This window comes from Phocoena sinus, chromosome 1 (genome assembly GCF_008692025.1).
Source record: "Phocoena sinus isolate mPhoSin1 chromosome 1, mPhoSin1.pri, whole genome shotgun sequence".
Classification (NCBI taxonomy): Eukaryota; Metazoa; Chordata; class Mammalia; order Artiodactyla; family Phocoenidae; genus Phocoena; species Phocoena sinus.
The window spans coordinates 111,244,970-111,268,747 of NC_045763.1; the positions used below are offsets into that span (position 1 = coordinate 111,244,970).

Consider the following 23,778-nt stretch of genomic DNA (forward strand, 5'->3'; position numbering starts at 1 on the left):
GATTCTTAACCACTGTATCACCATGGAAGTCCTCTCCTTCATTTTTGAAGGGTAATTTCACAAGATACAAAACTCTAGGATTTTTTTTTCCCTCTGAACACTAAATATTACACTCTACTCTCTTCTTGCTTGCATAATGCTGGGTGTAATTCTTACCTTTGCTTTTCTATAGGTAAGGTGTGCTTTCCCTCTGGCTTCTTTCAGGATTTTTTCTTTATCTTTCATTTTCTGTAGTTTGAAAATGATATGCCTAGGTATAGTGTTTTGGGCATTTATCCTGCTTGGTGTTCTTTGAGATGCCTCGATCTGTGGTTTGGTGTCTCACATTGATTGGGGGAGTTCTCAATCATTGTTTCAAATATTTCTTCTGTTCTTCTCTCTTTCTTCTCCTTCTGGTATTCCCAATATGCATATGGTACACCTTTTTTAGTCATTCTGCAGTTCTTGAATATTCTGTTTTTCTCAGACCTTTTTTTCTTTGCTTTTCAGTTTTGGAGGTTTCTACTGAGATATACTCAAGCTCAGAGATTCTTTTCTCAGCCATGTCCAGTCTACTAATAAGCCCATTCAAGGCATTCTTCATTTCTGTTGCTGAGTTTTGGTTTTTTTTTTGCTGTATGCGGGCCTCTCACTGTTGTGGCCTCTCCTGTTGCAGAGCACAGGCTCCGGATGCGCAGGCTCAGTGGCCATGGCTCACGGGCCCAGCCGCTCCGCGGCATGTGGGGTCCTCCCGGACCGGGGCATGAACCCGTGTCCCCTGCATCAGCAGGTGGACTCTCAACCACTGTGCCACCAGGGAAGCCCTGTTGCTGAGTTTTTGATCTCTTTTCTTTTTTGCTCTTTCTTAGAATTTCTATCTTTCTGCTTACATTGCCCATTTGTTCTTGCATGCTGTCTATTATATCCATTAGAGTTCTTAGCATATTAATCATAGTTGTTTTAAGTTACCTGTCAGGTAATTCCAACAACACTGCCATATTTGAGTCTGGTTCTGATGCTTGCTCTGTCTCTTCAAACTGTATTTTCTGCCTTTTAGTATGTCTTGTAACTTTTTCTTGATACCCAGACATGATGTACTAGGTAAAAGGAACTGCTGTAAATAGGCCTTTCGTAACAGTACTGGTAAGGTGTCAGGGGAGGGGAAGCATTCTATAGTCCTGCTTAATCTCAGTCTTTTGGTAGGCCTGTGCTTGTAGACTGTGGACTTCACACATACTTCTCAGTTCCTCCCCACCTCCCTTTAGGTGGGACAAGGTGGCTACAGTGGGCTGAAGTTTGGTATTTCCTTCTCCCAACTGTGGAAGGCTAGAGCCAGCTGGAGTTGGGTGTTTCCCTTGCCTCAGGCCAGTTAGGCTCTGCTAAAATGCTAGCAAGTTCTGGTTTTAATAGTTTCTTCTGAGGACAGACCTTGTTAAGAAAAACAGAATGCTCTGGAGTATTTCACAGTGGTTCGTTTCTCTTCTCCCCGCTGGAAGCACTTTGGGATTTTTCTTTAATAGTCACTGTGAGAACCTGGTGGAACTTCAGGAGCTAAACTTTTTAGAAGTGTGGGGGCCTCCCAATGACTGGGCCTCCCTGGAGTTTTTGTCTTCCAGACTTGCCCACATTGAGCCTCCAGTAATTTATCAGTTACTCTGACACTGATTCTTATGGACGTTTCTGTTCTAGTGGGTTGTGATTCTTTATATTCTCCTGTTGACCTGTCCAATTTGGGGGGCAGTGGTTTTCCCTGTGACCTCACTTCTCCCATGGATCTAAGAAGAGTTTTGATTTCTCAGTTTGTTCAACTTTTTACTGTTGTTAAGGTGGAGTGCTGACTTCCAAACTTCTTACATGCCAGACTGGAAATTCATGACTGTAATTTTTATGTTGAGTTTGAGCAGCCTGTGGAACATCCAAGTGGTGTTTTTACAATATTGATGGTAACTGAATGGGAGAAGAGGTAGGTGTGGTGAATGAAACTACCCTGGGCAGAGTTAATGTGGGAAGAGAAAAGGGCCGAGGCAATATCCTTAAGAAAGATCAACATTTAAGGAAGAAGAGATGCCAACAAGGGAGAATAAGAATAAACCTGAGAGGCAGGAGCAAAATCGGAAGAACGAGACCTTGTGGAACCCAAGGGGAGAATGTTTTAAAAGAAGGAATAACCAACAAGAGTGAATCCTGCTGAAAGGTCAAATATATTAAAGGCTAAAAATTATCTATTGGAGGGAGTTTTTTGGTAGTTTAGGTGAAAACATTTTCAGTGGAGTGGTATGGACATAATATAGAGCAGAAAGAATTAAGAAGGAGGAGGTGAGGAAATGGAGAGAGCAGGTGAGATTAATTTTTTTTCAAGAAATTTGTGGAATATGGATCTGAGGGAGTATTTTTTCTTCTAGTAGGAAGATTTAGGCATACATAAACACTGATGGAAATGAGTGGAATGAGCTGGTAGAGGGAGTGATGGGAAGAAGGATAGAATAGAGTAGATGACTGCTGGAGTGAAATCTCTTAGAAGTCAGGGAGGAGCTGAGAACTAGAGCACAGGAGGAGGGATTAACCTTAGGGGGAAGAGAGATGTCTGGTCTATTTGAAAAGGAGGAAGGCAGGAAAGAATCAGTGTGGGTTATATATTATATATTATGGCATTTAGTCATTACAAAACTCTACAGGGATGGATATTGTTTTCCCCAATTTTCAAGTTACCCGGCAAAGTTAGATAACTTGCTCAAAGTCGAAAAGGAGAACCTAGGTCTTCTGACCCCTAGGTTGCTTTGAACCCAAACTGTGATGCTCATTTGTCTGCAGTGTTTTATAAGCTTAAGTTCCCCATAGGAAGTCCCCTGAAAATGACTAACATTTAGTTATTCCCTTGTTTTATGACTTGATAAGCTAGAATGGAAAGAGCTTTTACTGGCACAAATGTGCGGTGTCATTTGGTAGAGATCTAGCAGAAGAGGCTGCCCTTAATTAATGTTTGACCAACTCAGTACCAAAGGTCTGCCTTTTCTTCCTGAGCAAGACTTTGCTAGAATAAAGAACCTTGCTTCTGCCTCTGTGTATGGCTGAGAAACACCAGAATGCGTATTTTATATAATTATCTCCTTTATTCCTCCTAACAGTCCTGCCACTTGGATATAATTGGGTCTGTCTTACAAGTGAGAAAACTGAAGCTCAAAGAGGTCAAGTAACTTGCCCAGGGCTACAGAGGAGGTGGTGAAGTAAGCATTGAACCCAAGTCTTTGTGACTCCAAAGCTCTTGCTCTTTCAACAAAGCATTATTTTGTGTAGCTTGAGGGTAGGGAGGGACCTGCTGGTTGGAAGATGAATTATGTGGCTTTATAATATTCCCTGGCATATAACCTGTCTACCAGGATTTTGTCTTTCTCCTTCCAACCTCCTAAACTTAAACTGAGAAAAAGTTGCATGACTAATAATAGTCAATATTTATATAGTGCCAAGCATTGTTCTAGGTGTTGTAGACATAGTAACTTAATCCTAGAGCAACGCTTTGAGGTAGGTTCTGTTATTGTCTCCATTTTACATAGGAGAAAACAGAGGGACAGAGAGGCTGAGTAACTTGCTCAAGGTTGCATAGCCTGTAAGTAGCAAAGGCAGAATTTGAACCCAGAAGATCTGGCTCCTGAGTGTGGACTCTTAAACAATTATGATATTGCCGTGCAGGCTGGGACTGTTGGTCTCTAATGACGAGAATAACTGGACTTGATTCTCAAATCTGTTTTTCTGACTTCTTCCCTGTCTACTCAATAGTTATTTGACTAAAGGCATAGACTTCGGAGTCAGACCTAGGTATGAATCACAGCTCTACCACTTAAAAAGTTTTGTGGCCTTGGACAAATTGCTTAACTTCTCTGCAGCTCAGTTTCTTCATCTGTAATGTGGGGACAATAAGAAAACTCAAAGTGTTGTAAATGAGATAAAGCATATTAAGAGCTCAGCAGATGCCTGGCCAATAGAAAATGGGCAATAGGTGGTACCTATTCTTATCAATATGTCATAAAGTTGACAGTGACAGGCAGGATTTGAGCACAGGTCTGCTTGACTCCAGAGCCCTAACGTTAAGTACTGTACCAGGTACCTCCCAAGCATTCTCATCACAGGGCTCACAAGCCCCTCTCCCAGGCTTCCGGGATGTTGTCAGTGGACCTCTCAATCTTCTGTCCACTCAAGCAGCTCCTCTGACCCCTCCCTCTTCCTGTTCCCACTGTGATGAGTGGTCAGTGCTGAGAAGGCAGAACCAGGCCCAGACTGAGAGTTGGAGGCCAGTGAAGGAGGGATAAGAAGGCAAAACCTGGTCCATGAAGTGTAAGTGGAGGCCACAGGAGCAGCCAAGGTCACACACCTGACCCACAGTGCTGCTGACAGATGCCAGCAGGGAATGTGCAAAGTCTATGGACTAATGCCAGGTCAAATTCTCGTATATAATGATTCACTGCAGTTGGGCTTCTTTTGGAAGTCTGCCACCCCAGCCCCCAGCCCAAGGGGTCAAGCTTGCATAGATTCTGAAGGTGCAACTAATACTTCTATTTTCCACCCATTTTAATGGGTCATCGAGTCCTGTTACATTTTTAAAATACTTTGTTTTGTGTTCTGGTCCCTGGATCTGTGACCTGAGAATGCCTGGTGGGAGTGGTGCTGCCTAGGAGACTGCAGTCGTGTAGAAGGTTCTAGATTTTTCAGGGTGGTCTGAGAAAACATAGATTAGGGAGAATCTCTGTTAAGGAAGGAAGTCAGTATTGTTAGCATGCAAAGTGTGAGTGTGCCTCAGTCCTAAAGTTGGAGCAGGGCTGTAAATAAGAGCATAAACAAAGAGGTCAGACATGGGGGAGACAGGAGAGTGAAGGGCCCAGAGGGTCAGGGTAAATGGTGGGGGTCTAAGGGTAGAAGGGGTGTGAGGATGCTGGAAGCTTGCCACATGGGGCTGTTTGCATTGCATGGGGTGAGCCTTGCTGCCCAATATGGGCTTCTCAAGTGGGTCCTCCAAAGTGCTGGTTGTAGCAGAGGAAAGTGAACACCTGCCTCGTGTGTGTGTGTGTGTGTGTGTGTGTGTGTGTGTGTGTGTTGTGGGGAGGTATCCAAAAGGTGCAGCCAAAAGGAACACCCTGTAGGAGGGAATTTTCTTAGAAGTCCTGTGTTTTATGCTGAAGATCTGTTTTAGTATAAAATTGTTTTAAATGACACCATTAAGTAAAGTGGGTGCTCCAGAAAAGTGCTCCCTACTGAGGCTATAACTTGAGTAAACTCTGTCATTGACTCTCACCCAAAACCCCCTGGCCACAGTGTGAAGAAGCACAGACTTAGGGAATCCTTAGCAGATCCTAATTATCTGCTGTTTATCGTATATATTCGGTGTGAAGAGTGGCCTTTGAAGAATAAATTCTTCTTCAATTCCAATACCCATCCTCGCTTTCGATATCATTCTGTCTGTTTGCATCCACCTCATCCTTACAATCTTGCCTCGAGTACTCTAGTCTGAACCTTAACTTATCTTACTCAGATTATTACAGTATGCACATAAAACCTTAAGAGAATAATGTGAAGCTTTGATTATTAAAACAATACATGTTTACTAAAGACAGGAAAGTTCTTTAAAATATTTTTTAAAACAATGAATTACTTTTAAAGTATAATTTTATTATTTTTTTGTATCTCTACATGGACTCAAATTCTAATGATACAAAAGGACACATAAATATTCTCCTTCCCAATTCTTGTTCCTGCAGCCATCCTGTTCTTTCTGGGAATCATCCAGTTTCATCAGTTTCTTGTATATTCTTTTTGGATATGTTTTTTGCATATTTAAGTAATTATGTGCTTACATTCTCCCCTGTCATTTCTTCACAAATGGTCATTTAATAGACACATAGACAGACAGATGCATACTCTTCTGTAATTTTTTACTCTAATACTGTGTCTTGGAGACCATTCCAAATCAGCACATTGAGATCTCCCTAAGTGTTTTCACAGCAGTCCAGTGAGCAGTAGACTTGGATGGTAGGTCTCTAGTCTCTCCCGCATCTGTTACTTGTGTCGCATTAATTGTGCTGAAATACCACTCCCTTGCTCAACACCTTGATGAATCCTACCAGCGGCCCCCACCCCCCATTAGCCGTGAGGACTTCCGTGTCCATCCTCCAGCTGACAGCACTCCCATCCCAGGTCACAGCCCTGCCAGGCTTCTCACTGCTCCTTCTTGCCTTTCCACGTTTTCTATGTGTTCCTCTCTGTTCTTCCCAGCCTTCCCTGCCCAAAGTGGATCTTCCTTTCAGTCCTTTGTGGCCAAGATGCTTCCTCCATGAAACCCCCAACCCTCAGAGCTAACACCACTGATGCTATTTCTTTACCTCACACACTGTCATGTATTGTTGCTGTGATATGTACAGCTCTTGTTCCACCAGACTGTAAACTCTTTGCAGGCCAGTGACCATATTTTCTGTGTTGTTTGCTACTCCTGTAGTGCTTTAAATCATGTTGTTGAAAGGAAATTTTAACATTTGTAAAATTTGTAAGAATGCCAAGAAACCTGGCTCTGTGCGCTGACTCACCCAAGATTGGGTAGGACAGAGCAGAGTCCTCCCTGCTGAGACCAAAGCTGAATCATCCCCCTCCTCCTTCTAGAAGAACAGGCTTGAGGCTAAGTGCTGTTAATGCTCATCAGAGCCTTGATGGATATGCCCAGAAGAGCTTGAAAGAGACAGGCTGAACCTTTGCAGGAAAAACCCGAAATGCAGGGGCTGCTCATTAATGTGACAAATAGGATTTTTACATTGAGCAGTACGAGTTCTGTGTCTGGAGAGCTAATTGAAATTATTTTTCCACCTTTGGTCAATCTTATTGAAAGGATGATGTATAAATGTTAAAGAAAACTTTAATAACACAACCATTTTTACTTTTACATAACTCTTCCAGACTTTACCCTAAAAAAATATAGGATAGGGACTTCCCTGGTGGCACAGTGGTTAAGAATTGCCTGCCAATGCAGGGGATACGGGTTCGCTCCCTGGTCCAGGAAGATCCCACACACCACGGAGCAACTAAGCCCATGCGCCGCAGCTACCGAGCTTGCACTCTAGAGCTCTTGAGCCACAACAACTGAGTCCGCACGCCTAGAGCTCGTGCTCTGCAGGAAGAGAAGCCATCGCAATGAGAAGCCTGCACACCACAAGGAAGAGTAGCCCTGGCTCACCGCAACTAGAGAAAGCCCGCGTGCAGCAACGAAGACCCAACGCAGCCAAAATAAAATAATAATAAATTAATTAAAAAAAAAATATATAGGGTAGCTACAGTTGGAGTGAACATGGCATTTTGCAGGTAAACGGGACTCATGGTAGGAAACAAGGTGAATTCGTGTTCCATGGAGGCAGCTTTCTCACCCAGACCTTATAGCCCCATCATCTTGACTTTCTCCCTCTCTTGGTTTTGGCATGACTTGGCAGAGGTCAATATTTTTCCTTCCTCCTCTGTTCTCAGAGCTTCTTAGAAAGACAAGAATCCCCACCCTGCTTTATCTTTTGTAACTGGAATGTGACTGGAATGTGAAAGCTAGAAGAAAGTGGGTAGAACATTCACAAGAACACATTTTCTGCTGATTACCTCATTTTAAACAAGAGGCTCATCTCTGTCTCCCAAAGGAGTAGAGATAACTCAAACCTTAGATTTGTAGAGTTTTTAATCCAGTGACCTCACCCACCACACTTCTCATATCATTTACTATTTCCCAGTTATCATTCACTTATCACCTCCTACCTTTCCTGTGCCACCTACATGCACTTCCTTACGTGAATACACTCCATTCTAGCCTGCTGGACTGTGAAAGGCCTCCCAGGTGTTCTTTGTCTGGATATTACTTTGTGCTATCATTACCATGTCCAGAGATGCACCAGGGAAGAGCGGTTAAAACCTTAGATGGTCTAGGTTCAAATTCTGCCCCCACGACTTATCAGCTTGGTACCCTGGTCAAACCACCTGTAAAGTAATAGCACCTACCTCATAAGCTGGGAGGAGCAATGAGTTAATATTTGTAAAGCACTAGAACAGAACCTGGATTGTAGTAAGAACACTATTATCCAAATTTCTTCTACTCTTTGAAGACCAGATAAGATCCTACCTCTTATACAAAACCTTCTCTGACTAGTCTTGCCCAGCCCACAATGATTTCTTACTCTTTTGAATGTTATAACATGCAAATAGCATCTTGACACAGCTGCAGAATGGAAAGAAAGAAGAGAAAGAAAGAAAAAAGAAAGAAAGAAAGAAAAAGACTGAGTTCAGATGTTGACATTGTCACTGTGGGACTTTGAGGGAGTTACTTGAGTCTTAGTTTTGTCATCTGTAACATGGATATCATAATACCATAAGAGGGTTACTGTGAGGACTAAATAAGATAATGTTTAAGAAGTAACTCATACAGGTCTTGACTCATGGTAGACCCTCAATAAATACACATGCAATTTTTTTTTTTTTTTTGCGGTACGCGGGCCTCTCACTGTTGTGGCCTCTCCCGTTGCGGTGCACAGGCTCCGGACACACAGGCTCAGCGGCCATGGCTCACGGGCCTAGACGCTCCGCGGCATGTGGGATTTTCCCGGACCGGGGCACGAACCCGTGTCCCCTGCATCGGCAGGCGGACTCTCAACCACTGCGCCACCAGGGAAGCCCCTCACATGCACTTAAAATAAATACTATTTAGAATTTTGTTTCCCAGATTGCAAAAGTAGAATTATTATAGAAAATTTAGGTAACGTAGCAGTGTGTAGAGAAGAAAATTAAAATAAGCTCATAAACTTTTGGGAGACAACAATTTCCCAGGCCAGTAACTCCTACCTTGGAAACTAAAACACACGTGGGTATATTTCCTTTGGTCTTTGTCTGTGTGTGTATGCAGACACATATTTTAAAAAGGGAAGAATCCCATTATATTACCAATTTTGCTGTCTGCTTTACTTTACATAGACAATTCCCCATCTTAATATTCTTCAGTCATGATTTTCATGAGTCATATAGTATCTCATGTGCATCTACACTTAACTTATTTAACCATAACCATATCGTTGGACATGGAGGTTTTATTTGGGTTTTAACTATTCTAAAGAATGCTGCGTTAAATATCTTTGCATATGAATCTTTGTAACTATCTTTGATTACTTTGTTACGAGAAATGCTTAGGGATAGAAATATTGGATCCAAGAAAACACATCAGAGGATCCTGGTACCTACTGCCAAGTTTTGCCTCCTCCGGAAGTTGTATAAATTACATTCTTACCAACAGTGACCAAGGGTGCCTATCACATCTCACCTTTGCCAATCCTCTGTTGTGTTGTTATTTAACTTTTTGTCTGTTTTATCTATTCACTTGCAACCCGATTATAATCTCTCCGAGCAGGCCCTGTTCTGCTTCTTTATATCTGCCACAGAACTTTGCTTGGTGTCATTCATATAGTCCCCCTCGTAAATATTTGCCAAATGACTGAACTTCTATTCACAACTATTCCTCTGTGGTTAAGAGCCAGAGAAGTTACCTGAACAATCACTTTCAAATTGGTCGAATTGAGAGAGAGGTTTATATACTTGCCCTTGGTCTCCCACTGAGATGAGTTGGATAGAAAAGTATTAAATCACAAGTAACTGGCTCATGGTCAGGGTCCAAGAGAGAAAATGAGGTGTTTTTCAAGGTCAGCTCTGCAGCATGTTTGAAACTGGCTTTCTGTACTGTTAGTCGTTCTTCCTTCACAGCTGGGTGTGGGGAGGGGCAGAATCTGCTTTTACAACTCAGCCGTGTAGCAGAATGAGTGGAATTTTCCAGATGGTTCCTCTTGACGACTGTTGGCATAATTGCAGCTTTGCCCCTGGGAGCCATTAGGCTGTGGCTCTGAAAGCCTGAACGGCTGTTTCAGCAGGTCAGATTGTGGGAGCCCTGTGTTTTCGGTGGCGTGGAAAGCCGTGTAGGATTTCAAACCATAAATAGCCTTTTCAGTTTCCTTGTACTAGCTCCCTACTAAGTGCTTCAAGCAATAAGGCTAAGGTGAGAAAAAATATGTTATTGTCCACTTTCCCTCTCCTCTCCTCCCAGCCCCACCACACACATCCCAAATACAGTGACTCAGATGATTCCCTGGCCACAGCATCTGAGGCCATGTTCTGGGAATAATACATTGCTTTAGAAATTTTTAGACTCTACAAATCCACTGTGAAGATGAATGATACTTCCTCTCTCCTAGCCACAGAGCCCTCTCTCCTGGAATATTTCTCTTTCTGTTTTCAGGTAAAGAGGCTTAGAGTGTGAAAGCTTGCTATGGATTTTGGGACATCTGAGCCTATAATATCCCTGTGTTACACTTTCACCTCCCCATTTGCAAACTGAACACCAATTTTATAACACCCAGTAAACACCGTTGCCCCAGGATGCAGGTGGTGTAAACTAAAAGGGTAAATTTGGACTGATACAAGTTTGCCTTACTGGGATGGGCCAGTTTGCTTCTCTATTCCCTGTAGCTGTCAGAGGTTATCTTTTAGAGTCTCGTTTCCTTAGAGCAATAATCTCTTTAACCTACAGGTTGGAAGAGTTCTCTTATTTTTTTTTAAATTAATTTTTATTGGAGTATAGTCACTTTACAATGTTGTTAGTTCCTGCTGTACAGCAAAGTAAATCAGCTATATGTATACATATATCCCCTTTTTTGGATTTCCTGCCCATTTAGGTCACCACAGAGCACTGAGTAGAGTTCCTGTGCTGTATAGTAGGTTCTCATTAGTCATCTATTTTATACATAGTAGTGTATATATGTCAATCCCAGTCTCCCAATTCATCCCACTCCCCCTTCCCCCCTTGGTATCCATACGTTTGTTCTCTATGTCTGTGTCTCTATTTTTGCTTTGCAAATAAGTTCATCTGTATCATGTTTCTAGATTCCACATATTAGCAATATTATACAATATTTTTCTCTTTCTGACTTACTTCATTCTGTATGACAGTCTCTAGGACCACTGGAAGATTTCTCTTAGAATTAAGAATTGTCACTGTGGCAGATATGGTGGACCAGCATGCCAACTCCTAGTGTGTAGAGGTTGGAAAATGTAAAACTTTATTTGCCAGACTCCCTTGCACATCACATCAGGTTTTGATGTGATTGAGTTTCTGGTAATGAGATGCACTTCTTTGATACTTGGATGTGGGAGCCAAGTCATGTGTGGAAAGAGGCAGGGTAATGGGTACCCATATTTGGTAGTGTGGACTGTGCCATGGGTTGTGTGGTTCTGGAGCTGCTAGCTTTAGCGACGGCTTCCCAGTTCAGCAGGCAGCTTCCTGAGCCAGCAGTTCCCTTGGGGGCCCAGTTCTATAGCACGGATTTGGGAATCACTCCTCGAGTCAGTTCTTTAGCTAGCCAACTCCGCTCCTCCATTTAATATCTTGTAGTAAATCCCTCTCTTTGTAAACCTGCTGACTGATATAACTCTATAGCAGCAAAGCTATCTGTTAACTATAGCTAACAAGATAAGTTGTCTTACCTTGTTCATCTGTTGGCTGAGACAAAATAAAATGGTTGGAATTTTATCTTTGGCCTTGATTTTATTACAGATATCCTTTCCCCAAAGATAGTTTTGGACTATCCTGTTCCCTTTTGCATGCTTTTCCTTGTGATGGTGGATGACCTTATATTGAACTTTCCCCCAGAGTTATATTGATGTTTCCATCTTCATTGCCCTATTTAATTGGGACAATTTCATGTGCCAATTAATACCTCATCCCTCCATAAAAATATAGAATACTGTATTATTAATAAGCATAGCTATTTAATAATAGCTATGGAATGCCTATCTGCTGAAGCTTGTAACAGACACAGAAAGGGCTGGGAGAAACATTCTGCTATTTATCAAGACATAAGTACTGACATTTCATTTTCAACAAAAAAGCACTATCCCGTTATATTATAAATCATGGCTAGCCTATTTCCTGACATCTTAGTACACTCATGGCATCTCATGACAGCTCTAAAAATGTTAACGTTATATTGTTAGAGGCATCGCACTGGACTGATTTTGATTAGTTGTCTTATGGAACTATTCTTACCCTAGTTTGCCGAAACTTTGCTATGAAAAATGGACTCAGACATCTCAGGCATACAAAGTGCTGGTTGGAAAGGCACTGATTTAACTGGGCAGGACTATGCTCAGGAATTATAAAGGTGGAATATACCCTGAAGTGCCTTCTTTTAATCCTTGGAGTTGTTGTCCTTCAGCTAGGAACAGCTACAGGGCAGATCAATTTGAGAAGTTAGACCCCAAGCCTGAGTGGAGAGTGCTTTCCCATTTTGCAGGTTCTGTGGAAAGAGCTCTGCCTTGCGCTAGATGCTTAAGGGCACGTGGGCTCTTTGCGAATGAAGCAGGGAACAAACATTTCTGAAGAAGAGCAAACATTCTGTCTCAAATTCAGAACTAAAAAAGGAATTTGTTTATTGAGGGCAAGGGGATGCAAGCAATATAAAAATCAAAAGCTTATCTGACTTTAATTGACTTTTCTTTCTCTGCTTCTCAAGGTGGAGCTGGATTTTATTTGTACATTTTCTAAGGGTCCCCATCTGCCCAGGAAATCCTTATACAGGGGTAGCTGTAGGGCAGATTCCTTAAGTGACCCTTTATGAGAATTCTTATCAGGGTGGGAGTAATTGCTCAATGCTGCCTACTTCTTTCCCTTCTGCTTCATGTGTACTACAAAATAGTCATTGCACGCGATGGTGAGCCCAGCGATTAGTGAAAAGAAGCTCTGGAAGCCCACTTTGCCGTCTCGGCACTGGTCCAGGTCCTTCATTATTTTGTCCACAGCCAGAGGGTCTTTTTGATTCTGAAAAAAAAAGACAGAGGCAAGAAATACGAGTCAATGGTTGCAATGACGAGCTTCTTTGATTTGTACTGCTGACAGCTATATATATATAATCTCCTAATTATTTGAATTCTTGCTTTAGGTCATAGTGATCTTTGGAGGTCGTCTAAATGTATTTTTCAGAAATTCAGAGCATTTCAGTAACTTCATATTTATTTCAAGCTAGGAAAGAGGTTTCCATGGCACTCTTTTATATAACTCCACTATTTTATATAACTCAGGGACTAGAAACAGCCTACTTCTAGAAAGAGGAGATTCAGTGCCAGAGAAGGGAGACTCACGACTCTGAACTCTCAGTCCACTTAGAAACCAGCATGGCCTTCTGACATGCTTTACTTACAGTCCAACTGTTACAATTTTCAAAATCACAAAATTCTGTCTGAGAACCACCCCAAATTCCCCCATTTTTTAGTTTAAACTTATATTCTCTTGACAAACTTTCATTCCTGATAGCATGGTCAAGTCCTTAAAGAAGGAAACTCCTATGAAAGACCTCATGCAATTATTTAGGGAGTAAATTTCAGATCATTGTCCTATGGATTTTAAAGAGATGTTAATGATGCCCTGGGGTGTGTTAGGTTTAAAGAGTTCAGGCAGATGGTCCTCATTTCTTGGCACAGCTGAGGCCAGTCTAGGGTGGCTTCATATCATATTAGCCAGGTGACCTAGAGTAAGTCACACAGCTTGGTGGGCCTTCGTGTAACAACTAAGAATTGAGGTTGGACTAGAGTGTTTCTAAGATTGCTTCTGTTCTTAATAAGTTGGTCAATCTATGCCATCCTATACTCTTTGCTGGATGTACTCTTTGTTTTACACTGGATGTACTTCAAAAGCAGTATGTGTGATGGAGTTATAAAACTCCCCATGATTCTCAATGCCTAGCATGAATACATAGAACTAAGATGAGCAGGTAAGATCCCCTTTGTTTTTTCTTTTACTCTGTTTTCAAGGTGATTGGCTTGATCATTCCTTTTCGTAGTGATGATGCTTAGAAGTGGGAAAGTGTGGTTTCTCCTGTAGAGTCCATGCCATCAACCAGAGGGAAATATGCCCCTTTACAGGTATTAAAGGACTCAGGTAAAATATTTATGAATTTCATTGATTGTATAAATGAGTGAGGGAACTGATACTCAGTGTCTCAAGTGTGCTGGATGTTTATAAACTGCACTCAGAAATCCCTTAAGGTAAAGCAGCATTTCCTACACGCCCTAAGCAATCAACTATAACCTGTCTGTGCAGCTACCTCTGCTTTTGGTGGGTTTCAGTTAATTCTGGCCTTAACCCCAGCTTCCTGGCCGTGGTCAGGAATGAAATTTGGATGACGTAAGGGGTCAACTTTAGAAACAAAACGATCTGTGAATGCAGCGAGTGTGGGTGTGCTTGGAATTATGACCCCATGCTTAGAATAAATTATACTGCCACGTTCAGTACTCGTTACTGAACACTTTATGTTTACCAAGCCACAAAGCCTTTAGGGAGGAAGGATCTTCGTCTCATGTGATATCATCCTGGCTTCTAACTTATGCAACAACACAATTAATGAGTGTTCAGAAGTAGACCGAGAACGCCTTTGTTTGTGTGATGGGCAGGTTTACAATGAGCACATTTTGTCCTTGAATTTTATGCTTGCCTGGAAGGATCACAGAAAGTGAAAATGGTCTTGGAGAGAATCATGTCCAGCCTCTCATTTTCCAGAGGCAGGAACTGAGGCACAGAAAGCTGAAGCAACCTTCCCAGTTAGGGTCCTGGTCTGAGGCTCTATCACAGAACTGTACAAAAGCAGAACAACAGTATCCTCAACTCATTCTGGGATAGAATTGTGGTAACTGCAGCTCTGAGATACTAGTTAAGCTATTTATATCTGTTTATCTGACTGGTATTGATAACATGTAAATCATCATGTACTACAAAACCCTATGTTTAATGAGTCAGGAGTCAGGGGCTTGATTAATGCTGTTTACCAGGCAGATGACAAGAGGCAGAACCCTGTCTTTTACCATCTCCTCCCTTCACCCTTTAGAGGCTAATGCACACCAAACACAGTACTGATCCCTTCAAATGACTCTGGCTGTGGCAGGGAGAGAAGGGCCTGCATTTCAATCTAATATTTTGTTAGGCAATGTTTCACCTTCAGTGAAACGCAACAGCCGTCTCTTGAGGGCCTATGATGTAAAAGGGCAACTGTGCCTTGTTGCCTAATGTTCTGAGTGATGTATCTGAGCTCATGGCAGATCCTCTTCTGGTCTTCACGGACCCCTCGATCTGTCAAAGGTGAGGCATAAACTCAAACTGTGCTCCTGTCTCATTGCATTTTCAATGTGAAAAGAAGTTATTTCTGGAGTGCCGCTTGGCACTCATTCAGCAGATACTTGACACCGTTGCTTTGGAGCAGTGTTGGAAAAAAATTTTAAAGCCTTTATCTAAAGGGATTTAATTTAAGAAGGGAGATTCAAGTTGCTCAAAGTGGATGTGACCAGGATGTGGTACCTCCAGTGCCAGGTTTATGGACCTGAGGGCAAGAAGGCAACCTGGTTGATTACTCTGGTGAAAGGCCTTCTTTCCTGCAACTCTGTCTCAATGGACACAGATGACTCCAGATGGATTCCTTCTAACACCTTGCATTATGGTGATTTGTGTGTAGTCTCATTTCACTTCCAAACTGTAAGCTCCTTGAGGGCAGGGGCTGTGTCTTCTTTACCTTCTGTTTCCTCCCCTAGTATCTTACAAACAGTAGGCATTCAATAATGTTTAATAAGTAAATGAATGAAAACATCTTTCTAGTAGTGACTTCCACAGGGAAGGGCTGGAAAGAGGAAGGGAAAGGAACTAGGGCCCAGAAGCATTGATTTTTACATCTGGTTCTGGTTCTTTCTGAGCCTTTCAACACTTACTTCCAAAAATCCAGGGAACTCCTTTTCCATGAGTACTCTCAGGTCCTCCTTCGTTAAGTAGCCTTTATCCCCAGCAAACTTGTGAAATGTGAACATCATGGTTTCCATGGCGTGTTCCATTTGAGAGGGCATTTTGGTGAGGTCTGTTGGAACCTATTAAAGGATGTAAAGAAACAATTTACATTAACTTTTAAGCGACATGAATTACCAGTCTTTTGAGAATGATTGGAAGAGGGTGATAAGCGCATTCATTCAATCCTTTTCAGCTGTAAAATTCAATGACTATAAGGACCAGTTCACTCAGGTTTTATGCCTCCTGCTGATGGAAATAGGCAGTTTAGGTATTGGTGCTCTGAATAAGGGATTTATCTAGTTGTCTGCTAATTTTGCATAAATCACCTAATGAAGAATAAAAACACTAATTATTTGGAAAAGCAAGATCAGTGCCCCTCCTTTTAACTGACAAAGCACCTACTGAAAGAACAGACGTTTCTCTGTTTCTCTTAGCGCTGGTAAATGGGACTCTTCAATATGGATATGGCTGAATACCAACAACCCACACAATCAAGCCTGGTTAATATAAAAACTTCAACTCTCCAAGCTTAACTAGGTAACCTTGTTCAGTCATTCTAGGGTTTAGAAATCTGCTTAAAAATGAATTTTGTCTCCTGAGCATGTATTGGCCTCACTGCGTGGCTTGCGGGATCTTAGTTCCCCGACCGGAACTGAACACAGGCCACTGCAATGAAAGTGCTGAGTCCTAACCACTGGACTGCCAGGGAATTCCATGTATTCTTTACTAAAGTTCTGAACTTGTTAGTGATTGTAACAAAGACATTTGCATCTTTGGTAGTAACATGCTGTTGCCCTACCCAAATAAAAGCTACCCAAAGCCCATTATCTACTTCCTTGAGAAGGAACAAGTAATAGTATATCCTAATTCCTTTGGGGATCTAATATACTTTTGGCAGCACTAGACAAAAGAGCTACTCTCACAGTCTGGGGTGCAGTGGGAAAGGAAGAGCTTTTCATTGTGAATAGTTTAAAACAAAGGTAAGGGACGTCCCTGGTAGTGCAGTGGTTAAGAATCCGCCTACCAATGCAGGGGACGCGGGTTCGAACCCTGGTCTGGGAAGATCCCACATGCCGTGGAGCAACTAAGCCTGTTTGCCACAACTACTGAGACTGTGTGCCACAAGTACTGAAGCCCACACACCTGGAGCCCGTGCTCCGCAACAAGAGAAGCCACCGCAGCGGGAAGCCCATGCACTGCAACGAAGAGTAGCCCCGCTCAGTGCAACTAGAGAAAGCCCACCCGCAGCAATGAAGACCCAACACAGCCAATAAATAAATAAATAAATTTAATTTTAAAAAAAGAAAGGAAAGGATGTGTCAGATCATTATATTCAGGTATAATAATCTAGGGGCATATGTCTCATCAAGACCCAATGCCTGGTATTTGATAGGAGCCCAGTGCTTTTGCTTAACTGGAGGGCATGCTTTAGCCAGAATGGAATAGCTTTGGCTAACACCACCTAAAATCACTACTGGATAGGAAACAGGTGAATTTGAATTGAGACTGTAATATACCACTCAAAAAAAAAAAAACACAAAAAACCCCATCAAGAATAAGTTTAGAGCAGAGATTGAAGGAGAGGCTGGCAACTTCCCCTGAAGAGTCTCAGTAGGAACCGGAGACATGCTTTCAGTCTGGTTCCTTCCGCTGACACATGCATACTCAACACAGATCCGTAAATGCTGTCTGTTACAGAGAAGGTGGAGCTGGTAAACATGAGGATTGAAAAATTACACTTTAAGAGTCAAAAGTTCTACCCCTTAATCCCCAGAAAAGTACAGAAATCAGCATGCCAAAGAATGCTATACTCTAGAGAATGCTATAAACCAGAATCTGGCATGATTCATCTGGAAAGCAGTTCTCTTGGAGAGAGCAGCCAATTCAAGGTCCACTGTGGGATGAATTCCAGGGGAACCACACCCTTTCCCCTCTCTCCTGACACAGCCAGGATCTGGCTTCAGATGGCAGTGCGCTTAGAGGGAGTCAGCCTTGCCTGGATTGGCTCTGGAAGTCCAGCAACATAAGAGAACTGAACTGAATGAGTCATCTATGGGAGAAGGCTGTGGCATCCCACCCCAGTTCTGAAATATCTCAGGAAAGGAGTCAGCCACCACAGAGGTTTAAAAATACCCGTGCCCAAGCTCAAGTGGCAGAGCACTTCACAACAAATGCCCAAAGATCCCAGATACTGGAACTGGCTGTGGGACACCTAGTTCACATTCTTCACAGGGCAGAGCAGAAGGAAAATGCACTGCAAAGCCAGAGAAGTAAGAAAGGGAATACAGCAGGGTAAGGACCCCTAAAATAGGAAACAGGCTAATTTAGGAACCTCTAAGAAATACAACTTGTAAGCTGAGGAAGTCCTGGCCACCCCTGAATACCTTCTTCAAGAGAGTGAGGCCAGTCTTCCTCTAGTGAGCACTCAGGTCACTCCAAACCCACCCCGGGATTGTCTATGCTCATTATGAAGTTACAGAGCTTTCCTGCCCCACTGGATCTCCCTCTGCTGTTTACTCAGCACATGGGCTGTGGACACAGCAGTCAGCACAGACTCCCTGTTTGTTCTGCAATAAGAATGTAGATCAGGGGCTACTCAGGAGATCTAAGGTTGTGAAAGTGAAAACAGCTTTGAAAACCAGAGATGACCACCCTCTCATCAGTAACCAGGGCCCCTGAGGGCACTGACCTGGGCTACGAGCAAGTTATTCCATTTTGAAGGTGAAGCAAGTACACTGGTTTTAAAGTAAGATGAAGGAAAAGGGGAAGATGTGATTAATACTGTTCTTTCGGCTAGTGGATGAATCATACAGCTCTTCCAGAGTGCAGCGGTTGACCTACTGAGTCAGCCTGCCTGGCCCTCCCATTTTGGGCGGGGCTTGCCCGGCCTGGGCTGACGGAAGCACTGACCATTGGTTGCTAAAGCAGCAAGCAGTTCAGGGACTTGAGTTCGCCGTTTCCACCGCCCCAGAAGAGTCCCACCCCAGGACTCTATAGCTTCTGGCTCGGAAACACTTCCAATGGATAGCCTTGGGCCTGGGGTTGAGAGGCCGCAGCTTCCTCTCTGTTCCCCAGACAGCCTACTCCGGCACCTGAAACACTCCATCCAATCATTTGCCTGTCTCTCTATCTTAGATTTAAGTTCCTCTAGGTTAAGAACTGTGAATTATTCAGTTCTATCCACTAACAACTAAATAGTGGTTTAGTGTTTGCTAATGAGTGAATGAATCAATCAAACAATTCCCTTGGCTGGAGCTGAGGTGCAGGTGTGATTACCGGGTCTGGGTTGAAACCCTTGAGGCTGGGAGCTCTGTGGGAGGAGGTGAGGGCTGGGAAGGGCCAGGAAAGGGGCAGCCTATGAATGAACCGCAGAGTACATTCCACAGCGGAGGAGAAAACGGTGCGTCCTGCTAAACAGGTCTGGTCACCCAACACGACCCGACTTTTCTTTCTCTTCTCACTCTTACCGTTTTCTTGAGTTTTGGTTTATCCCACTTTACTGCTCTCTCACTGTGAGCTCCACAGGCTCTAACTAATTCATCATTCACTCACCTTTTATTGAATCATTTTATTCTGATGTCTGTGTATCTCCTACACAGGTCTGAAGAGTGGAAGCTCACGTGTCTTTCTTTGTGTAGTTTTCTCTTCCGAAAAGAATTCTGAGCTTTACAAATTTACAGTGGTGGGAATTCAATTTTCCATTTTTTCTGTTCCTTCACCAAGCACCTACTTTGCATGACCCTGTCACGGTGTTAGGCACACGTGGATGTGCTCTCCACCACCTCTGTCCCGTGATGCTTGCCTCTGGGGAGTTTACCAGCTAAGGTCATACTATTTTAAAATATGTCCTGAATTCTAGTTAACTGTGTTTGTTTCTTTCCGCGCTAAACTGTGGGCTCCAGTAGCAGGGTCGCATAAGCTAGCACCCTGTCCTCAGAGCCTGCTCAATGAATCAGTAAGAAGGAAATTGACAATAATGTAAATTTTGATCCTTCTGGGAGTAGCAGGGAAGTAGGAGGCCTCCATAGAAAAGTGTCTGCTCCTAAGTAATACCAAATGTTTGCTCTGGACCCATGCCCAGATCCAGGCCATAATTTCAAAAAGGAGACTTCCAAAGAGCAAGAAGTCTGATCTACTTTGCTCTTTTGTGTCTTGTCCATACCCTACTTTTCTTACAGCCCACCCAGAAAAGAACTGGCAGAATGTCGGTAAAAACAAACATCTGTTATCTAAAATGTGTTTTAGGTTTCCTTCCTTTTGCTTTGAGGAATTTAAAAAGAAAAAAATTGGGGGGGTGGGATGGGGAATTGAACCCAGAAGGCATTCTTGATTTGATCTCTAAAAGGAATTCAGAAGAAGTGAGTGGAAGCAATGAATCTGATCCAGGCTGTCTCTCCCCTTTCACCAAACGTAAAACTTTCCCACTAAAAAAAGTGAGCAGCAAAAGAAAAGCTCCAGATGCAATTCAATAGGAGAACTCTGAAGCCATCTCTACCCTAAAAGAGTACATCCAGTTTTCCTCGAAGAGTTGTCAGGCATCACCAGAACTGGCAAACAATAGCTACTGTGACAACTGCTATTAAAACCACTGAAGGGCTAGGAAGTGCTGAAAATTGTTAAAAATAAGCAAATTCATTCTTTTTGCTTTTGATGTGAGATTCCTAAATTGTTGAGTCCCGGGAAAATGAGAAGCTTAAGAAAGATCCTAATAAAAAGATCAGTCTAGCTTTCCCAGCACTCTGAGTGCTAATGTGCACATTATAACTCTGAAAGGATTCCATTGTTTCCCTCAACTTTAAAAGACTAGACTGGATCAAGGCCATACCAAGTGGGTAGTGCTCTAAAAAATTCACATTTTTGGAGCTGTCCATGGAAAGCAAGGAGGCACTCAGTCTCAGCTCCACCTAGCGCAAGGCCTGACCTCACTGGAGTGGCTGCTGGAGAGGCTTGACAGGGGCCAGACATGGAAGGAAAAGTGGCCATCTGCTGTTGTATGCAGGAATAGCCAGGGAAGACCATCACCTAGAAGTCAGGGTGCTATGCTCAGTAGACCCTCAGGAAAATTTGAAGAACCAAAATAATCTCCAAGTGCTGTATCAAGGACCCAGTGAAGAAAGTAGCTTCTGGCTGTCAAGGAAGGAATACATCATTTGGAAGAGATGATTAAATAGAAACTGGAGAGGAACCTGTGGGGGCAGGGCTGATGAAGAAATTCCAAATGAGTTATATGAACTCATTCCTGCCCTAATGCCTGTCATTACCTTTTGCAATTTGCTGAAACACGTTGGAGGCAAAGATCATTGACAGAGTGTTGCGCCTGGCCTCACCTGAGGTGCAGGATATAAAAATCCACTGCTGCAGGTTGAAACTCAGGCTGCAGGGGAAAAAGCATCTGCAGCAACTGCAAACCTCTTAATGGGAAGAGCTACCTCCCAAATAAAGCTGGGGCAGCCTGCCAGCAGGCATACTGGCCGATAACCCAGCAGCAGTTCTGCCACGGCCCTACCAGTCTAACTGCTGTCCTCACCCACAGTTCAGTCAAGAAACCTCTCCTTCAGGTTGCGGGCCAAGTCCTGGTGTGACTCACTTCCTCTTGGAAAATGCCCTCTAAGATGGCACAGTTCCCCATTTCCTTCAGGGAGTGTTCTGTCTGAACCATCTGCAGAGAGAATCTGGAACCATCCGGGCCTCACCCACATGGCCTCACAACTGAGTCACAGGCCGCCACTAGGAGAATCCGGGAGCCCTTTGTGCTAACCACGCCCTGCAGAAAGCTCCCAGCGAAGGGGGTGGGCTTAATGTATTCCAGAGTCTGGCCCAGGGCTCGGCTGCGCCTGGCACGGGGCTTGCTGCTCTGCTTTCCCCACCATCCCGGCCCAACAAGGCAGATTCCGGGTTTCAGTTAGGTGGAGTCCGGCCGCGTCTAGAGAGTGTGGTATCCAGGCCTGGGGGAAGCGCCCCTCCTCTGGCCAGGCTCAAATTGTGACCAGGTACCAACAGCTCATTGCATTGGGACAGATTAGTCTGGGTTAGAAGATCCTTCATTAAGCCTGCTCTTCCTCTATCTCTGTATAGTTCCACTTGTTTAAGACAGCAAGAAGGGATCCCTTTCAGTACAAAAATCACTTCACACAGGTTTCACATGGGCTTCCCTCCCCCTCTTACCCGCACCCCTCAGCAAAACTGCGTTATAAAGAAAACTAATAGACTTTCCTCCCTCGGTCGGCAGTAAGAACCTTCCCGTCTAGCAGACAAACAACAGGAAGCCCAACCTGAAGCATGGGGGAGAGGGGCTGAGGGGTGTCCTTTGGGTAGGGAAACCGCCAGCCCTCCCCAAGCCTGCACGGGCCGTCCATCTAGGAGGTGGCAACGAACATCTGGACAGAGGTCAGCCTGCAGCCGGAGCACACAAAGAAATACGCCGGCCAGGACAGGGGGCCAGAAGCGGGGGTTCGGGTAATTGGGGAGACTAGTCGAAAAGTAGGAAAGTGGGTGTAAAAAAAGATAAACCGAAAGGTAGGAGAGAGCAGACCCCGGGGCAACCAAAACGAAGGTACAGTAGTAAAGGACAAGGGCTCCCTCCCGCCCCCCCCCCCCGCGAGGATCTGGGGGGTCGCGCCGGGGCGGGTCGGGGGCGCTGCTCGCCAAGCCAGGGTGTGGCCCAGATACCTCCCCATCCCCAGCTGATCCTCGACCAGGCTCCCCGGCACCCGGGACACCCGGCGAAGCCAGCCGGGCGAGCCAGAGCCGCCGATGCGGGGGTTTCCACGGGCGCGGGGTCTGGGGCTGGGGACCGCCCGGGAGCGGCGGGCGGAACTCACCGTGGCAGGAGGCGAGGCGGGGACGCTTGGCAGGCGGGGGTGCTCGGCTGGCGGGGGCGCTCGGCTGGCGGGGACACGCGGCCAGTGAGCAGAGCGCCGCGGGCTGGGCGCCTTAGTAAGTGGGGGCGGGGAGCGGGGGATGCAGGAGGAGCCTGGGCCGGTGTCAGGGCCTCCGCTCACCCCACCCCTTCTCCTCCCTCTTCTTCCTGCCCCCGCACCTAACACTGACACCCCGGGCGCAGCGCACACACCCTTCTTTCGCTGTGCGGAGGAGCCTCGCTCCAGGGCTCCACACCGCCCCCAGTGAGAGCAATATTGTAAACTTCTCTTCCTACTCAAATGCTCTGGAATATTTTAGGACATCCCCACCCTCGGCCATGCCCTTCCTCTCGGGTTTGGTTTTAGAGAGCGAATGAGTGTGCAAATCCAAGAATCCAGCCATTCTGCGGGTGGGGCGCGCTGGCCCAGAACCAGATTGTAAGCGCTCGTCCGTAACCTACAGGTCTAGGAATTATTTTCTACATGATACTGCAGGGAGGGGCTCGTGGAGTCCTAACGACCGCGAGGGCGTCAGACTTGGTTGATTTCAGATAAGGCCCTAGGAGGTCAGTTGGGAGGGTCTCCAAGGCCTGGGCCCCCAGTCCACGGGCAGCTCTCAGAGAAGGCGGGTTCCCTGCCGGCGCCTGCTCGCGGAGTGGAGGGGGGTGGTTGCCATTTGGTGGCTAGTCAGGTCGAGGGCGTTACAAACCCTTTGTTGAACTGGAGATTTACCCCTCTTAGTGTGAATGGCTTCTGTCGTAGTTGATATTGTTAAAACCTGTTTCAGGGTCTCCTTTTTTTGTCCTGAAATTGGCCTGTTTGGTCCTCAAACTCTTTAGAAGAAATTTAAAGAAAACCTAAGTGTTTCCTAGCTGACGCTATTCCCCCCGCCCTTTTAAAAAATATTTATTTATTTGGTTGTACCAGGTCTTAGTTGCAGCAGGAGGGCTCCTTAGTTGTGGCACGCATACTGTTAGTTGCGGCATGCATGTGGGATCTAGTTCCCTGATCAGGAATCCAACCTGGCCCCCTGTACTGGGAGCACGGAGACTTATCCACTGCGCCACCAGGAAA

General features: G+C 44.5%; 1 protein-coding gene across 1 annotated transcript; it reads right to left on the reverse strand.

Annotated features, from left to right (window-relative positions):
* Positions 1-12,428: 12,428 nt before the first annotated feature.
* S100A10 (S100 calcium binding protein A10) lies at positions 12,429-22,942 on the reverse strand. Its single transcript, XM_032652888.1, has 3 exons — positions 22,666-22,942; positions 15,772-15,924; positions 12,429-12,841 (listed from the first exon to the last, which is right to left on the reverse strand). Exons 2-3 carry the CDS (start codon positions 15,901-15,903, stop codon positions 12,680-12,682), a joined length of 294 nt encoding a protein of 97 aa, XP_032508779.1. The 5' UTR covers positions 15,904-15,924; positions 22,666-22,942; the 3' UTR covers positions 12,429-12,679.
* Between the last annotated feature and the right edge of the window lie 836 nt (positions 22,943-23,778).